The 16,954-nt window shown below is 35.9% G+C and overlaps 9 protein-coding genes across 9 annotated transcripts; 5 read left to right on the forward strand and 4 right to left on the reverse strand.

Moving 5' to 3' along the window:
* Positions 1-1,133: 1,133 nt before the first annotated feature.
* RO3G_02133 (uncharacterized protein) lies at positions 1,134-1,448 on the forward strand (the record flags this gene model as incomplete). The annotated part of the gene is made up of 2 exons (XM_067656724.1): positions 1,134-1,288; positions 1,325-1,448. The coding sequence occupies 2 exons, from the start codon at positions 1,134-1,136 to the stop codon at positions 1,446-1,448; spliced, it is 279 nt and encodes a 92-aa protein (XP_067512825.1).
* Positions 1,449-2,397: 949 nt separating this feature from the next.
* RO3G_02134 (uncharacterized protein) lies at positions 2,398-4,386 on the reverse strand (the record flags this gene model as incomplete). The annotated part of the gene is made up of 3 exons (XM_067656725.1): positions 2,398-3,657; positions 3,960-4,129; positions 4,173-4,386. 3 exons carry the CDS (start codon positions 4,384-4,386, stop codon positions 2,398-2,400), a joined length of 1,644 nt encoding a protein of 547 aa, XP_067512826.1.
* A 388-nt stretch (positions 4,387-4,774) lies between these two features.
* On the reverse strand, positions 4,775-4,981 carry RO3G_02135 (uncharacterized protein; the record flags this gene model as incomplete). The annotated part of the gene is made up of 1 exon (XM_067656726.1): positions 4,775-4,981. The coding sequence occupies one exon, from the start codon at positions 4,979-4,981 to the stop codon at positions 4,775-4,777; it is 207 nt and encodes a 68-aa protein (XP_067512827.1).
* Positions 4,982-7,783: 2,802 nt separating this feature from the next.
* On the forward strand, positions 7,784-8,031 carry RO3G_02136 (uncharacterized protein; the record flags this gene model as incomplete). Its single annotated transcript, XM_067656727.1, has 3 exons — positions 7,784-7,786; positions 7,834-7,894; positions 7,949-8,031. The coding sequence occupies 3 exons, from the start codon at positions 7,784-7,786 to the stop codon at positions 8,029-8,031; spliced, it is 147 nt and encodes a 48-aa protein (XP_067512828.1).
* A 1,507-nt stretch (positions 8,032-9,538) lies between these two features.
* RO3G_02137 (uncharacterized protein) lies at positions 9,539-10,675 on the reverse strand (the record flags this gene model as incomplete). The annotated part of the gene is made up of 1 exon (XM_067656728.1): positions 9,539-10,675. One exon carries the CDS (start codon positions 10,673-10,675, stop codon positions 9,539-9,541), a length of 1,137 nt encoding a protein of 378 aa, XP_067512829.1.
* A 775-nt stretch (positions 10,676-11,450) lies between these two features.
* RO3G_02138 (uncharacterized protein) lies at positions 11,451-11,683 on the forward strand (the record flags this gene model as incomplete). The annotated part of the gene is made up of 2 exons (XM_067656729.1): positions 11,451-11,517; positions 11,658-11,683. The coding sequence occupies 2 exons, from the start codon at positions 11,451-11,453 to the stop codon at positions 11,681-11,683; spliced, it is 93 nt and encodes a 30-aa protein (XP_067512830.1).
* Positions 11,684-12,384: 701 nt separating this feature from the next.
* On the forward strand, positions 12,385-12,733 carry RO3G_02139 (uncharacterized protein; the record flags this gene model as incomplete). The annotated part of the gene is made up of 2 exons (XM_067656730.1): positions 12,385-12,466; positions 12,567-12,733. 2 exons carry the CDS (start codon positions 12,385-12,387, stop codon positions 12,731-12,733), a joined length of 249 nt encoding a protein of 82 aa, XP_067512831.1.
* Positions 12,734-14,592: 1,859 nt separating this feature from the next.
* Positions 14,593-15,186, forward strand: RO3G_02140 (uncharacterized protein; the record flags this gene model as incomplete). Its single annotated transcript, XM_067656731.1, has 2 exons — positions 14,593-14,790; positions 15,121-15,186. The coding sequence occupies 2 exons, from the start codon at positions 14,593-14,595 to the stop codon at positions 15,184-15,186; spliced, it is 264 nt and encodes an 87-aa protein (XP_067512832.1).
* Positions 15,187-16,412: 1,226 nt separating this feature from the next.
* On the reverse strand, positions 16,413-16,646 carry RO3G_02141 (uncharacterized protein; the record flags this gene model as incomplete). The annotated part of the gene is made up of 2 exons (XM_067656732.1): positions 16,413-16,438; positions 16,580-16,646. The coding sequence occupies 2 exons, from the start codon at positions 16,644-16,646 to the stop codon at positions 16,413-16,415; spliced, it is 93 nt and encodes a 30-aa protein (XP_067512833.1).
* Between the last annotated feature and the right edge of the window lie 308 nt (positions 16,647-16,954).

Consider the following 16,954-nt stretch of genomic DNA (forward strand, 5'->3'; position numbering starts at 1 on the left):
AAAACTAACTTTTTAGCATTGCCATTGCTGTCCTTTTGCTAAGCTAAAGCCATTATATACAGAACTCATTTCCTATATGTTGGTGCCTTCATTCAAGATTTTTATACAATATCTATTCAGAGATACTCCATGTACTCAAACTACACAAAATGTAGCAAATTTCTCTAATATTTTTTAATAGCTACAAAAGGTCATCAAAAGAGCTGACTTATCATTCTCTTCTTTAGCTATAGACTGGATCATCCAAAAATTCAAGCTTTTCATTATGGTTATTCAGACAAGGTATAGATAGAAACACAATCGCTCACAAAGACCACATTTTCTGGTGGAATATGTTTCACAAAGCTCAAAGAATACTGTCCCTCTATTTAGAGTTTCTTTTTATTTGTATCTTAACGCTGCAGCACTCAAAGGTAATTTCAACTGTTGGTCTTGTATAATGTGTTTTTTATACTTTAGTATAATAATCTTCCCGATTCTTTTTACTCATATGTATATCCAACATCATCATTATCTGTGTCTGTAGAGTTGAGATACAATAATCACTTTATCCTTACCAAATGTTTCTTTACAATCTTCTCATGCATCCTACATAAGGATACATATATGCAAAAATTGGCTTTTCTTCTCCCTATCGATACATGTTTACTTTAACACAATTTAAATACAAATGCATAGTGAAAGCATATGCTATCGCTAAAGGGGCTCCCTTCTCGAATAACACATCTTGTATTTACAAAAAAAGATAAAATAAAATGAAAGGTGATTTTAAGAACGAAAGATACTCTGTTTATGATACATGACAACAGCTAAGCTTAAATTCCACAGTACTCGTATCATAAAAAACAAGGTGGTTTAGATAATTTTGTACATTTTCTAGTTAGGCAACTTTCTCTTCTAATTTGTATTGCAATCATTCATCATGACAAGAGAAGTGCTGTCAAATGCATTGTTCTGTACAATCCTTCCAGCAATAAATTGCTCTGTAGCTTCAACAAAGACTCAATTGCTTTATTTTTTCTTCATAATTTGGATATCGCTCATCCAAATCATAAATACTAAATTTAGCTCCCCATTCGTTTTGATCCATTCTCAAGGAGATAAGTTAGGGTCTAGATCGTGAGGCGAACATTATGGAAATTTCTCGCACTATCAATACTCCTATAAGAAACTTCAAAGAGGCCATCTCCGTCTGTATCAATAGGCAATCTGCTATTGGTGAAATTGCTCGACGGTTTCAATATCCTTTCTATGGGCGCAGAGTAGGTGGATGCTTAGTGCGATGTAGGTAATCGAGTTCATATAGGGTTATACATATAATTAGCCAGCGAAAGGTCCATGAGGGAGTTGTGTTAAAGGAGCGAGGTTTCCTGGCAGGTAGTATATTTAGAAGGAAGGACAATGGGCCAGAAACAGTTTCGGGCATCATGAGTCGACGATGCATCTGAAGATAGTGGATCGCATGGGCTTTTGTGAAGGACTGGTCAGGGTGTTGATAGCAGGTTTTGTATCGACCACCAGGGATCCATCCCAGGCTCCAACGTATAAAGCGGCTTCTTTCAGATTTGGACATAGGTAACCATAGAACAAGGTCGAGAGAGATAATTGGGCGACAGTGCATAAGGAGGACGGAGGCATACATAGAACGTTTGTGGTTGAGGTTGTCTTATCAGTATTCTCGTTTTACCGAACGTAACGAGCAGCAATTCAGGGACCCTGGGTTTGAGGAGCATCGCTTCCAAATGGGAGACCTAGAGAGCTTGTATCATTAGGAGTAGCTTCGGGGCTGGCGGACAATTGGAAGAAGATGGTGTAGCAAAACATCTTCTGGTAGAGTAAAGGAGCGTAAGAGGAGCTGAGATTGGAGAGTGTAAGCACGTTCCTGCATGATTGGCAGGTTCGACATATGTAGCATTATCGTAGTGGAAGATGTGCGAGAGCCACCGAAAATCCGACGCAAGCAGGCGTTTTGAGCATCTTCCAGTTGTTTACTAAGGAATGTAGTGATCTTGATAATAGTCAGACCGCATTTCAGTTGAGCACGAACAATTTGACTATAAAAGCGAGTAACAAGGAGAGGAGCAAAGCTGAGGGTGTATGTTCACTCTTTTCAGAAATTATTCGCCAAACTTTTGAAAAAATTAACTGAATTTAAAAGTACAATTAGCCATTTTCCTGAGGCAATCTTAGCCGAAAAATAAAAATTCTTTTAGCCAAATTCAGCATACAAACTAGTTAAATTATGCTAATCTTACAGCTGCCGGAGTGGAGGGTGAAGATGAGGTAGTAAAGGCTCTTTCACGCGACGCTTTATTTTCAGATTTAATATATAATAAAAAAATTTCTAAGTCCTCTTTCTTCAAATCTTTGAAGCGCCCTAAGCATTTTTTCTTGCTTCTATTGGGAGGGGAAGATTAACGAAGAAATCCAGTTAAACGTTGAAGGGCGGGCAACCACTTCATCTCCATCTTCCACTCCGATAACTGTAAGATTGGAAGGCATACTTGTTCCAACCCTTGTTGCCTCCGTTTCAGGTTCCGATGAGGTGGTATTGCTTTCTGTTGCAGAAAAAATGGTATTGTTTATGGATTGACTTTCTTGAAATTTACTAAACGGCTTCAAGTAATATTTCTCGAAAGTGTTTGATTTGTTTGACCAATTTGCAAGTTTCTTCACCTGTTCAATATTATGTCTATGCATTACTGCCCAAGTGCTTGCTGCTTTTCTCAGTGAGTGTGCTTTGAGGATACTTGTGTCAATGCCTGAGGCTTGCATCACTTGTTGTATCCATGATACGGTAGTCACTGGTCTAACAGATCCGATCTGATCTATTTTTTCCACGTCTACCAGAAATATTGTATGATCCTTGGGGAGATTCATTCGAATGTTCGCCGTGCGATCCATCAAGCTTTTAAGTACCCTTACAGGGCAGTCAATATCCTCTACCTGACTTGCAATTCCTATTTTTGCTGTTTTTTTGTCTAGTAACCTGCGATTTGTACTGACTGAGAACTGACTCCCCAGCCTGAACCCGATGCATCGACGTAAATGGTGATATCTGGGCTTGGCTGCTTGTATCGTATCGGAAGCCCGTTCTTGAGAGGTACATTGTTTATCCACCATGTCAATCCTTGACGGCTTGTTGTGCTCAGGAGGCAGGCTGATTCCCAGTTGTGGTTTGAATTTCAAAGTGCCCTCACTAAATCCTTTTGCATATATCTGACATGGAGAAGTGCTTCTCCTACTGCCGGTATCATCGCTATTATTTTCCCAATCAAGCTCGCTATCCACCTGCATGATCGAAGTCTTGTAGTTTTCAATAGTTGTCGAATCCTTGCCTCCAGTTTTTGGATTTTTTCCCTTGGAACTTGAATCGACATCCGTCAAGTATCGAATTGAAAACCTAGGAATGATTGTACTTTGTTCGGGATTAATATACTCTTCTCCTTGTTGATTAGAAATCCCAGTGCTTCTAAGTGATGAATCATTTGTTGGATATAATTCGTCCTCTCTTCTTTCGTCTTGGCTAGTACACAAATCTCGTCCAAGTAAAAGACAAAGTGAAGACGAATTTCCCTGAGAGGTTCTAAGGCATATTTCATAATTTTTGAGAAAATTCTTGGAGCTACATTCAATCCAAATGCGAGAGATCGGTATCTGTAGACTATTTCTAGATGTAAGAATGTCAAAAAATCTCTTGAACTCTCGTGAATTGGTACAAATGCATACGCATCCTTTAAATCGATCTTGCATATGTAATCGGTTTTCTCTATAATTTCTCTTAGCGCTGGAACTCCCTCCATCTTGAAATGGTGACAATGTATGTACTGATTCAATTTGGTACAATTTAATATTGGTCTACATTTGGTTGGTTTTTGAACAGCAAAAAAGTTCGACAGGTAGTTTTTGTTTTGAGAAGGTGACCGTCCTACACTCCCTGAACTGAGAAACTTTTGTACTGCTTCATCCACAGCCATCTGTTCTTCTTGTGTGAACTCCATTGGCGTGTATCTCAACGGGCGAGGTGTCCGATTCCATTGAAGTTGGTAGCCTTGAGTGATCACTGACACTGGCCATTGATGTAAAACTTGCTGTCTCCATTGAATTGAAAATTGTTGGAGACGTCCCCCTAATAAAATACCATCTTCTGGTACACTATAATATACCGTTACCTTGGGGGAAGATACTGGTGACTTTGTTTGTTTTATTGAGGTTGATTTGGAGTTTAGGATTCCGCTTGTGTGGGTCCCCTGCCCCTTCCAAAAAAAGATTTTTGGAAACTTCCTCTTCCTCTTGCGTTCCATTGTTGTTTTCCAAAGGTTTCACCACGTTGATTGAATGTATTTTGTCTTCTCCCAACTGCAGTTCTGAGCATGGACTGTTCATAACTTGCTAGAAATATTTTATCCACATCTTGCTTGTCCAGGGACAATGGTTTGTCGCTTGAAGGTTCTTCTTCAAGGTGTTTAATACTGCCTGGGAGTCTGAGCGCCTTGATCGCTATTGACCTAACCTCAGTGTTCGTTGTCCTGCTCGTAGCATACGAGTAGACCGCCAGTTGTCCGACCCCTTTCATGATATGGACAAATTGTTTCTCGCTTCCCCCTGTTTCCAAAAAGCGTTAGCACTCTTCGTAAAGGCCTGCTGCTGCTTTTCCGGTAGTTATGAGACGGTCGTCTCCCTTGTATATTGCATTGGTTCCTTGCAGATCATCCACAGTCCTTCTTTTGAGTTCCCTATGGAATTCCTTGTTAAAAATCTCGCTGTTGGTCCACTATCTTCCTTCATACTTGGGAAGATTCTTGGTGAACTCTTTGATGTTCTTTTGTAGGTGGATTGTGGAACTGTTCTCCAACTCGTCCAAGATCACCTTGGGGAGTCCTGTGTAACTGTCTCCTGATTTATCAAGACTGAATTTTCTTGACATCCCTTCGATAATTTGTTCAACTTTTTCTCTGTTTGAGTTGTTCAATTTGTTCATTTGACATAATAACTTCCACGGTGCGCGACGCAAAAAAAAATCTGAATAAAGAGAACTTAAAAAGCTTTTTTATCATATATTAAATCTGAAAATAAAGTGTAGCGTGAAAGAGCCTTTACCACTTCATCGGAATCTGAAATGGAGGCAATAAGGATTGGAACAAGTATGCCTTCCAATTAGAGATTGTTTAAAATGAAGAGCGGGAAACAAGATTCTAAAGGTCATGTTTTTTTCTCAATTTTCGAATTTTTAACTTCCAATGGCTTAAAAGGCGGCTTTTATTCCTCCAAAGGTCGGATACTTTAAACTTCATTAGTCTCGTATACTTTTATGCATTCATATTTGAATACCTATGATAAAATATTTGGTTCATCTTAAGACTACCATACATTGCATCATGTTCAGGTTGCTATCCCTGTAACTAAAAGTATGTATATTTTAAGCTTAGAACAAGACACAAACAACAGACGCTTATTTCCATCTAAAGGATTCGACTTGGCTCGGGTACCTACAACCTGAATTGTTCCCATAAGATTTAAAACTGCTTGTACGGAAGCCTTGGATGAAAGTAGATGGAAATATGCAATATGTTGCATGGATATATTTACTTAGAAGAAAAAGCGAAAAATAATGTATGATTGTCTAAAATCTACGTAAGCATCCTTTTTTTAACTTTCGCGATGAAATGATGCGTTCGTGTTAAAAATTGCATTCTTGCCACCCTCAAGGAGAAGACTTGACCTTGACTAGCATGTCCAATCGCTTACATCCTATTTCTTTTGATTCACATCGCTCTTAGACGTGTGGCTCCTATTATATTTTATAAACAAAGATAAGGAAATGTTTATTTCTAAATAAAAAAAAATCGTTATTTGAATCCTCAGGAAAGTATAGTTAGTGTTATCTATTTTATTTACTGAATGAAGCAATTCGTTTTTGATTTTTAACAATTTACATGCATGTTTTAAATTTAAACGGCATATTTTAGGACTTTTGTGATAATCCACTACAACAAGAAGATTATAAGTTTCGGTTATAACTTTATGCTTAAGAACGGAAAGAACTATGTAAACATTCTATAATTTCTAAAAAGAAACTTACTCCATATTATTGAATTTACTACATCTGTCAAATAAAAAAATAATTTAGTCTTTGTTTTTATTCTTGAGTGTCTCAAAACCAGCCCTAATTAATTTATTTTTAGTTAAAATTGAAAGCTCAACGATTACAATTCTTTGGATAGGCTCCTATCTTGAACGAAATTGTCATCAATCATATCTAGAAAGAACTATCAAAACTATTGACTTACAATTTCTTATGCTAACTGTCCTTATCTTTTCGTGACAAGTCAATGCTTTGTAAATCCGCATCATTTTCAATCCTTATACTCTTTGAAGAGCTTTAAATTTTCATCCATGAAAAGAATCAAGATGAGGTATTCATATCATTGAACTCAGTTTCAAGAAAATGATTATTAAAGGTCGTTGATCATCATATCTACAAAAGAAAAGGCTATCGTTGACATTATTGTCCGATTCTTTGTCTAAATATCGCAAAATTATCTCACAAAGCTGCTTATCTACAGCTCATGCATAAAAAAAAGTATTTTTTTTAGCACCAGCCCCAAATAGTAACACAAAAAAGCCGGATTTGCATATGGAGAAAAAAATAAACACAAAAAAAAAAGAGTACTCATTGATTATTCCGTCTGTTTTCTCCTTAACGATTATTGTTATAAAGTATAATTAAATGTTTGTCAAGGAATAGCTTAGAGTTACATTGTTAAAATCGATCTAGAAGATTTTTTTATTCTGTATCGTGAACAATAGGGGTAGGTTAAAATTTCTCCGTATGACATTTGTTACACACGGAATTCGGAATGGACCTACTCCCTTTTTTTTTAACTAAGCAAATTAAAAGGAACATTTACTTTCATAGCAAAAGAAAAGAAAAGGAAAAAGGACCTTTTAATATAAAATACAATCTGAGTACAAACAAGTATTTTTTTAGTTAAAGGAATGAATTTAATAAAAAAAAAGGGGGAGGCTGTAGGTCTTTAAATCTTCTGTATCTTTTATGCAGAAAACGGTTGTACAAATAAACAATAAGCAAGCAACTACCTTGTCTATTAAGATATAAAGCTCATCTAAAAGAATAAAAATATATTATTTAAAACTTTAAATGAGAGGATCTAGCATGTAAGAAAGGTTAATAGCTATAATCAACAAATAACTTTTTTTTTCTGTATTTGTTTACTTGTTAGTTTATATTAACTCTGTCCTTTTATTTACCATCTCTTTATGGATAAATAAGTTTTAAAATTTTTTATAAAAAAAAAAGGAGAATGGCTCATCAAGAATGTGAAAAAAAAAAGATATTTAAAGAATTCTTTTTGCCAAAATTATTTTCTTTCTTTCTTCATCAAATAATCACTCTTCTCTAAAACTGATGGCCTAATTATTTTGTCTTTTCAAATCTAAACTTGGCTCTTATGGTCTTTTGTCAAAACTCCTCTTCCTAACCAAATGCTTTGCTACTTTTTTGTGTTTCAAGCATGTTTCTCTCTCTTTGGCCTTTTAAAACCTCTTATCTACTATGAAGTTTGTCTTTAATCAACATTAAAATATATGGCCTACACAATGCATCAATTCTTTGTCTCTTTATTTGGTCTCAGTTAACATCAAAAGTTAGTGTGCTCTCTTTGTTTATCTTTCTATGGTCCTTTTGATTTCATTCAACGCTAAACGCTTCATTCCATTGGTTTTGATGGTTGAAAAAGAAATTATATTTTAGCCTCATAAAATGGTAAAATCATTTTTTATATAACTATTTTATTAACATTTTTGAAATAGCTTACTCTGCCTGTCTTTGTCATGATCAAGGCTCCTTCTTTGCTGCTCCTTTGGTTAAAAAGTAATGTTCATAATAGAATTATCCTTTTTATTAACTTTAATTCTAATTCAATAGTTATTCTCTTCTGTGTCAATATAAATGGCTCCTTTAAGGCTGCCTCTGTACTTGTTTTTCTGTCTGCATGGCTCACTTGGTAGCAATCCTTTCCTGTAAAAGCTCTCTTTTGGTAGTCTCTTTATCTTTGTAATCTCTTCTCTTTCTATCTCTTTATGACCTCTTTGCTATGCTTCTAAAATCTGTGGCAGGATGGGACGATGATCTGCTGGAACTTGTAAGCTCTAAAGAGGAATGCGAACTCAAGTAAAGTAGCACCCGCTCTGTTCGTCCAAGCGACATACGGAAGATGTCTTAACATCCGAAGTACAGACCCGGTCACACTTTGCTTGAGAGAGGGTGATCCCTAGAAACAGGGTATATCTTTCGCAGAACATTCCAGACATAGACTTAGAACCTGACAGTGAACGGAACGCCCTTCGGGGTACCACTCATATCCTATAGACTTGAAAAAGTGTTTATAAGAGTAATTCAAGGGTGATTCTTTATTATTTAAAAAAATACTATCTTAAAAAAAAACTATACTTTCGAAAGAGGCTATTTACAAGAAGGTTGCTACTCATCCGTGGTTTATCATTCATAAAATTTCAATATCAATAAATTTTCGTTTTTTTTCTGTTGACGACTTCCATTTTATTTTTCACATAACTCCTTATCCCTAAAAACAATAGCTTTTAATAAATGCAAACATTCCTACGGTATTTTAAAAATGATATTATCATACAGATGTAGTAAGCAAAAGAATCTTTTCCTATGTTATAATTTCAATAACAAATGATTACTATGATATCTGTTTGATGTTGCCTAATAGTAGTTAGTAATAACTGTAGATTGTACAAAATGCCCATGTAGTCTCTGAGCCGGTGCAGTCTTTGCTTGACGATACGTCTTCCACTACTCTTCCACGTACGGTGCGACGGCAACATCTTCAAGTCTTATCACAACGAAAAAGGGTGCCAAATCCCACTTCTGGTCTGCCAGGTACTTTCTGGGCTCGGTTTTGGAATTTATCCATTCCTGTGCAGATCAGGACGCCATGGTATCACTTGCTACAGAACAAGTTTCCTTGTTCTAACAAGCTCTACCGGCTGATGCCTTCTGTACTCTCTCCCTGCTGTCAGTTTTGTCAACAGTCCAATTTGGAGGATGAGCTACACTTTATAGTTTTTTGTCCTAAAAAATTTGAAGTTTGGGCCCGTATCTGGAAACATTTCTTTGGTTCCTTGTCTATAACTACTGACTATATTATCGCAGCACTGTATCATTTACGTTTTCTTGCCAAGAAGCTCTCTTCCTTTAGTAATGAAAGCATATTTGGTTGCACCTTCTGGTGCATTTGGCGTGCTCACTGGTTGGCAATTTTCAATGATCAACAATTTGTCCCAGAGTCTGTCTTCCAGGCCACTCTTGTGTGTCTGGGGACATTTCATACTTAAGTAGTTTTATTTTGACTTATGTTTTTACGACTTTCGATAGATCACTGCTGCTCGCAAGTGACTATTAAATTTTTTAATAAAATTCTGGCTTTACGCCCTTACAAAAAAAAAAAAAAAAAAAAAATACACAGTCAAAACTTATAGTAATGAAGGCTTAACATAAATACTTCTTTTCTTTAATTGCCCTGTTATTGAGGGTCTTCATTCTCGAGCTGATCAAGCTCTTAAACAACTCGATATACTTGGCATTCGCAACAATACCTCCTCGAAGTACCGTCAATGTGATCTCAACAGCCAGCATCTTTCCTTTTGATAACTTCAATGAACTTCTTTTCCTTTCATTTTTTTTTGCTGCCGGGTGCTCAAAGTCAAGGCTCTTTAGTTCGTCTGATCTCTTGAGAACCTTTACTAATTCTTGCTGAATATTCATGTTTTCAGCCTTCATTTTTAACAGCAATGAACCTGCAGCAACAATACTGTTAATGTTAACAGTTGCATGCAGGTTCAGGGGACAAGCGGTAGAAAAGCCATTGCTGTGAAATCTTTCTGATTTCAATAGCCATTTCAATCCACTTGCATTCTTGGTAAAGTTGCGAAGTAATCTCGCATGCTTGATACATTTTACAGCTTCAAGGGGAATATATACTCTCCAGTAGCCATTCAGCTCGAATTTCTTCCCGAGGGAAGCACCGAGGAATGCCTGGATTGCATTGTTGTCGTAACGGCCATTAAGGCACCCGGTTACTAAGAATTCAAATTTTTTATAATAAATTTTTGCTTCGAACCACTGGTTACTATACTCTCTTTTCTGCTCAACAACGAAGACAAGGTTTTCAGGGTAGCCAATTGTTATGGTGCTGTTGGCACAGTCATCGATGCTGGGCGAATCCCTAAGGTAGGCTTCAGCTTGTGTTATGAGCATATAGGAACCAGTGTTCGATACAGCTATGCTTTCGATAAGCCTACTAGCGACTTTCTCAACAAAATTGCTGGCCTGTTCTTTTGTGTTAGGCTCACCACACTCTCCAGCTTCCTGAGTGATGATTTGACCATCTACATACTGCTTGTGTGCATACATTAGCTTTAAAGCATCTGGTATTACTGCAGCTGGATTTCTGGCAATATCACCAAATGTTTCTTTCAAAGATGCAATTTGGTTTCGCAACAAACCCACATCCTCTCGTACAGGAGATGGTGTACGAATTCTTCTTCTTGAACTACCAATATCGTCATCATCCTCATCTTCGACTTCGATATCCAACTTTCTCTTACTGAAATAACAAACAGACATTTATAAAAGTAATTCCTTATAAGTTATAAACATTTACCTTCTCACAGCTATTCTTCTTTCTTTTATATACTCAAGAGAATCATTGAAAGCACTACGATCACTGCTTTTCACATAGACAATTACCTTAAAAGATCTATGATATCGTGGCATGCAATAAATCAATTTTTTAGCCACCGCGGAAGTGATATCAATAGACGTTAAGTCTACTACTGTCAGCTGATGGAATCTAGACAACAATTTTTTTAAATTGTCGTAGTCAATGATTTTTTCAATAATTTTAACAGCTTGAACGTTAAAATGAAAGAAACTTCCAACTTCTTCATCTGCAGCTTCTATCTCAAAATATCCAGGATAAGGAAAAAGTTTGATCATTTCCCACATATTTTTGCATGTCAATGCTAGATTGTATCTTTCGAATATATCTAATGACGCGACGATGTTTTCCCAAATGTCTAAAGGAGCATTTCTGCTAAATAATAATGCTGTTTTGGTAGTCATAACTTAGAAAAAGGAGTATAGCGTTCTTTTACCCTAGTAGCAAGCCGTTTTTATTACAAACTCTGTCTTACTACAGATGCTGTGTAACAAATAATAGCTATTTTGTTTCATGTTAATACTCCCTATTTTTTCACAGACCCCCCTTTCTTTCTTTCTTTTTTTCTTTTCTTCATCGTTTTTTAAATGATCGGGTATATCTTCACACTGAAAGTTGATTCGTCTGCTTTCGGTGCAAGTCCTTTCTATGGGCTCTAGAGGTTGGCCCTCACGATAAACCATGCCTGGTTCTCAGGAATTTATTCCTTGGTTTTGGGCTTTGTCGGGAGGAACTGAAGACTGCGAAGGTATATTCGTTGCTAGGACGTCTTTAGTGGGTAGGTCAGCCACGAAACGACTCTCTTTTAGCTTCCATAGATTTATTCTTGAGTTGTTAGATTTGAGTTGGGGGACTATTGTCTGCAACACTTTTTTTTTTTGGGATTAGAAGTACTTTCACCTTCTCGTGGTTAATCCTGTTAGTATCAAAGCTCTACTTTGTGAACCAAGAAAAGTACATTAACTTGTCAAAAAATAAAATGAAAAGATTGCCTTTAAAATGTAATGTATTATATAGTTGATATAAATCTAAATAAAGCTGAAGCAAATTTGTACTGGATAAACTTTGGACATATCTGAATGATTAAATTCTGTTATCTTACTATTTTGTTATTTTAACATTTGTTTGCTTGTTATTACATATCCCCTTTAACTTTAAAATGGATTCATACTATAGAACCATGTGTTTGCTCTACTATAGCGCACATTAAAGCCGATACTTTATTCTTTGGCACCATTGTTGTAGCAACCAAGTAAAGCAGATTAAAAGCATTTATGGAACGTTGGATGGGTTTTTGCAAATGTTTAATAGAAATAGTTTAGCTTCCTTCAGCAACCTCTGCCATCTTCATGAAAGAAATACACTCTTAGAAGCAGTAGATATGATGAGATAAAAATCTAAAAGCTAGTCAAACTATTTTCAAAAATCTGGACAAACTAGCTTTAAACATTTGACTAAACCAGTTATTTTTTCAGGCCAACTTAACCTCACGCAAACGTCCAAATTATTTAAAGAAGTGGTCGGAATCTTCAAAAATCCAGTAAATTGAAAGTGGGAAGCACTGTAAAAGACTTTATATCCTTTGGCTACCAATGACAAGAACAGAAAGAAATAGATGTGTGCACTGGAGTCTTGGCTGGTTACCAGGTGGCAAACTAGAGCTCTGTCCAAGGCATCCTACCCAGGTGCTCACAAAAGTAATGTGCAATAGAATGCCTCGATATGTATCATCGCTTACAAATGACAGAAGCAGTTCAAGATTCCTCTATCGTTCCTTCTCAACAAATTACCAAATAGAATACCATGTTCCTCTCACTCTGCCTCTCCATAGTTTATTCGATGGACCGGTCATCTGTACTATACTTTATGAACTTGACTACCTGCTCCATGATAAGGACCAACTGTCACCGCCATTCCAACCAGGGCCAAGACTCCTCGATTGGCTACCCTCTTCCCCACACTAGTAACATTCACTTGTTTCCTTCTTTCTTCCTCCCATGTCTTTTTATCCTTGATCGCCAAAGGGTAAAAATGTTTGACGATCATTATTTCATACACTTGCATTACACTTAATTCCTATACTCTTTAATGAGCTTTAATAAATATAATAAAAATGATAAATCACTATGCCACTTATACTTACTACTAGTGAATGAAATAGGATACTAACTCATTATCCTCTCATGACAAATAAGATCATAAAAGCTGATCCTGATCATCAGAGACCAATTTGATGTTTACGACTTAGGTATTGAAATATTTTATTCTTAGTAAGAAGTAATTGCAAAAATTGTATTCAAGAGTCAGGGCAAAATTAGATCAATTCGTCACAATAAAATATGGGTTTTACACACTTCTTTTTTTTTTTTTTTCCTCATAAAGGGCTGAAGATACATAAAATGAAACAATAACCACTTTTTCAAATCAACTCCTTTAACTTTATAGCTCCCAAATCATTATAAAGTTGAATGAATTACAGTGTTTGAAAAATCATTTAAAATCTATTACTATAACATAAAGCTTAACGACGCGACCAATTGTTTCTTTATACAAGAATGTGTATATGAAAAGTTGTTTAACGATAAACAATCACACTTTTTATTTGTTTATAGTACCACGACAATGTGTAACTCTATCTCATCCGTTACTACAACAACAACAAAAAAAAATTCATTTTTATAGAAAATAAAAATAAAAATAAAAATAAAATCAATAAGATTGAACAAGACTAAAGAAAGGGACTACTTTGTTAAAACTGAATAATGAACTGGATATTTATAATAAAATTAACAAAACTTTGTATCTTCAAGCATGACTTTCTATTATTGTCTTTTCGTATTGTATAAAAGCAGAACGATTTTTTTTTCGAAAGCCCCTCAAACACCTTATATAGTCCTTTTTTCTTTTTTCTTTTCACTCTTTTTTTCTTCATCAACTCATCTTGCCAGAGTTTGTGAGAATCTCATTGAAAATAGTAAGGAAGAAAAGAATCTATAAGATTAAGGTTGTACAAAACTTAAAGAATAGATAAAACCACTCCGCGCAAGCTGGTTGATGAATACTTCGCGGTGATGCAAATGTCGACCAAGTTAAATATCTTATTTAGAGCAAGAACAATTTATTCGTACAAGAAAAAATCATAATGACAACTACATATGAACCCTGCCTTTTGCCGGAGAAAGATCTTGGCTGACGACAGTATTTTTACAGCATCAGTTGGGAGTGGGGGGGTAGTTTTTCCTCCTCTTGTACCTATAAGCATTGGTATATGAATAGATTCTAATTTAATGTAAAGTTCGCATAGATGATACCATGTCAAGCGGTGCATTAACCTCCTGCACATGAACTGCTGCAAGTCTTTGTAAGCGATTCCATGGTCACCCAATATGATAGATGCTCTTAGAGCCACGCTTTATTTTCCTTTTTTGTATAATAATATTTTTTTCCCCCTTTCTTCCTTATATCTTCAAAACAAAGCATCATAGAAGTACTATAGATTATATCATCCAACCTGACAATGAACAATAACAACAAGTTTTTACAAGAGCAGAAGCGAAACAGATTGTTCGTGTACTCGAAAATGCAAGAATACAAAGACAGGAGGAGCAACACAACGGTCACCCTCTCCCCAAAACCATTCGCGAAACCTTGGACGAAAATTTCATATCCCAACATAAAGAGAACTTTCAGTTTTTCAGAAGATCAGTACAAAAATACACAGACGACAAGTGGGTCAATCCAGAACAAATCAACAAAGAATTTATTCCAGATCTCAAGCAACGGAAAATGGACTTAAAACAGCTCATTAATACCATATATAAGAATGCAGAAACAACTAGAGTACGAGCAAGAGCAAGTACTGAGTCATACGAAAAGCTACAACACCCCAACGATCAAAACAGGATTGCTTTCAACTCCTCAGAGGACAGAGACGTCTTCCTCAGCACCATCATGCAAACCAAAAGACTTGCAATCTTTGGATTTGAATCAGCAAAACTACGAGAACAAGTGTTGTATAATGGTAAAAATAATAAAGAAAGAGGTAGAAACAAAGATCAAGAAACAGTGTGAGTACTCTTTGAGACTGATCTTTATTCAAGTTTAAGTTAAAGTAAAAATTATTCTAATTGAAGTCAAGTATTTATATCTTATTAAGTGAATGGCTTGATATCTTCTATTTTAAGCCTTCTTCTAATCTTCGGGTACTTTAGCAAGCGTCATCTATAATTATAATTATGACAACTTTTCATTTGTTCTTTTGTATGTCTGTCATATACTATCCTTTTTATTCTGGAAATTCCTCACTGATTTGAATAATGTTATTTTACGCGTTATTTCAATTATGTGAAAGATTAGCAATATTCCTGACATTGGATTGGGTTTTGTTATTTTAGTTGATACTTCTTCTTACGTTTAAATTTTGAATTTTATTTATATAAAAAATTAATGACCGCTTTGAGCGTATGATGTCTAATATTGCATCGTTTTCGATCTAGTCAGATCAATAAAAAATTGAATGGAAGCTGAAAGCTCCTTTGGCGATCAAGGATAAAAAGACATGGGAGGAAGAAAGAAGGAAACAAGTGAATGTTACTAGTGTGGGGAAGAGGGTAGCCAATCGAGGAGTCTTGGCCCTGGTTGGAATGGCGGTGACAGTTGGTCCTTATCATGGAGCAGGTAGTCAAGTTCATAAAGTATAGTACAGATGACCGGTCCATCGAATAAACTATGGAGAGGCAGAGTGAGAGGAACATGGTATTCTATTTGGTAATTTGTTGAGAAGGAACGATAGAGGAATCTTGAACTGCTTCTGTCATTTGTAAGCGATGATACATATCGAGGCATTCTATTGCACATTACTTTTGTGAGCACCTGGGTAGGATGCCTTGGACAGAGCTCTAGTTTGCCACCTGGTAACCAGCCAAGACTCCAGTGCACACATCTATTTCTTTCTGTTCTTGTCATTGGTAGCCAAAGGATATAAAGTCTTTTACAGTGCTTCCCACTTTCAATTTACTGGATTTTTGAAGATTCCGACCACTTCTTTAAATAATTTGGACGTTTGCGTGAGGTTAAGTTGGCCTGAAAAAATAACTGGTTTAGTCAAATGTTTAAAGCTAGTTTGTCCAGATTTTTGAAAATAGTTTGACTAGCTTTTAGATTTTTATCTCATCATATCTACTGCTTCTAAGAGTGTATTTCTTTCATGAAGATGGCAGAGGTTGCTGAAGGAAGCTAAACTATTTCTATTAAACATTTGCAAAAACCCATCCAACGTTCCATAAATGCTTTTAATCTGCTTTACTTGGTTGCTACAACAATGGTGCCAAAGAATAAAGTATCGGCTTTAATGTGCGCTATAGTAGAGCAAACACATGGTTCTATAGTATGAATCCATTTTAAAGTTAAAGGGGATATGTAATAACAAGCAAACAAATGTTAAAATAACAAAATAGTAAGATAACAGAATTTAATCATTCAGATATGTCCAAAGTTTATCCAGTACAAATTTGCTTCAGCTTTATTTAGATTTATATCAACTATATAATACATTACATTTTAAAGGCAATCTTTTCATTTTATTTTTTGACAAGTTAATGTACTTTTCTTGGTTCACAAAGTAGAGCTTTGATACTAACAGGATTAACCACGAGAAGGTGAAAGTACTTCTAATCCCAAAAAAAAAAAAGTGTTGCAGACAATAGTCCCCCAACTCAAATCTAACAACTCAAGAATAAATCTATGGAAGCTAAAAGAGAGTCGTTTCGTGGCTGACCTACCCACTAAAGACGTCCTAGCAACGAATATACCTTCGCAGTCTTCAGTTCCTCCCGACAAAGCCCAAAACCAAGGAATAAATTCCTGAGAACCAGGCATGGTTTATCGTGAGGGCCAACCTCTAGAGCCCATAGAAAGGACTTGCACCGAAAGCAGACGAATCAACTTTCAGTGTGAAGATATACCCGATCATTTAAAAAACGATGAAGAAAAGAAAAAAAGAAAGAAAGAAAGGGGGGTCTGTGAAAAAATAGGGAGTATTAACATGAAACAAAATAGCTATTATTTGTTACACAGCATCTGTAGTAAGACAGAGTTTGTAATAAAAACGGCTTGCTACTAGGGTAAAAGAACGCTATACTCCTTTTTCTAAGTTATGACTACTAAAATAGTATCGTGACCTCAGG

The sequence above is a fragment of the Rhizopus delemar genome, genomic scaffold (genome assembly GCF_000149305.1).
Source record: "Rhizopus delemar RA 99-880 supercont3.1 genomic scaffold, whole genome shotgun sequence".
In the NCBI taxonomy this organism is placed as follows: domain Eukaryota; kingdom Fungi; phylum Mucoromycota; class Mucoromycetes; order Mucorales; family Rhizopodaceae; genus Rhizopus; species Rhizopus delemar.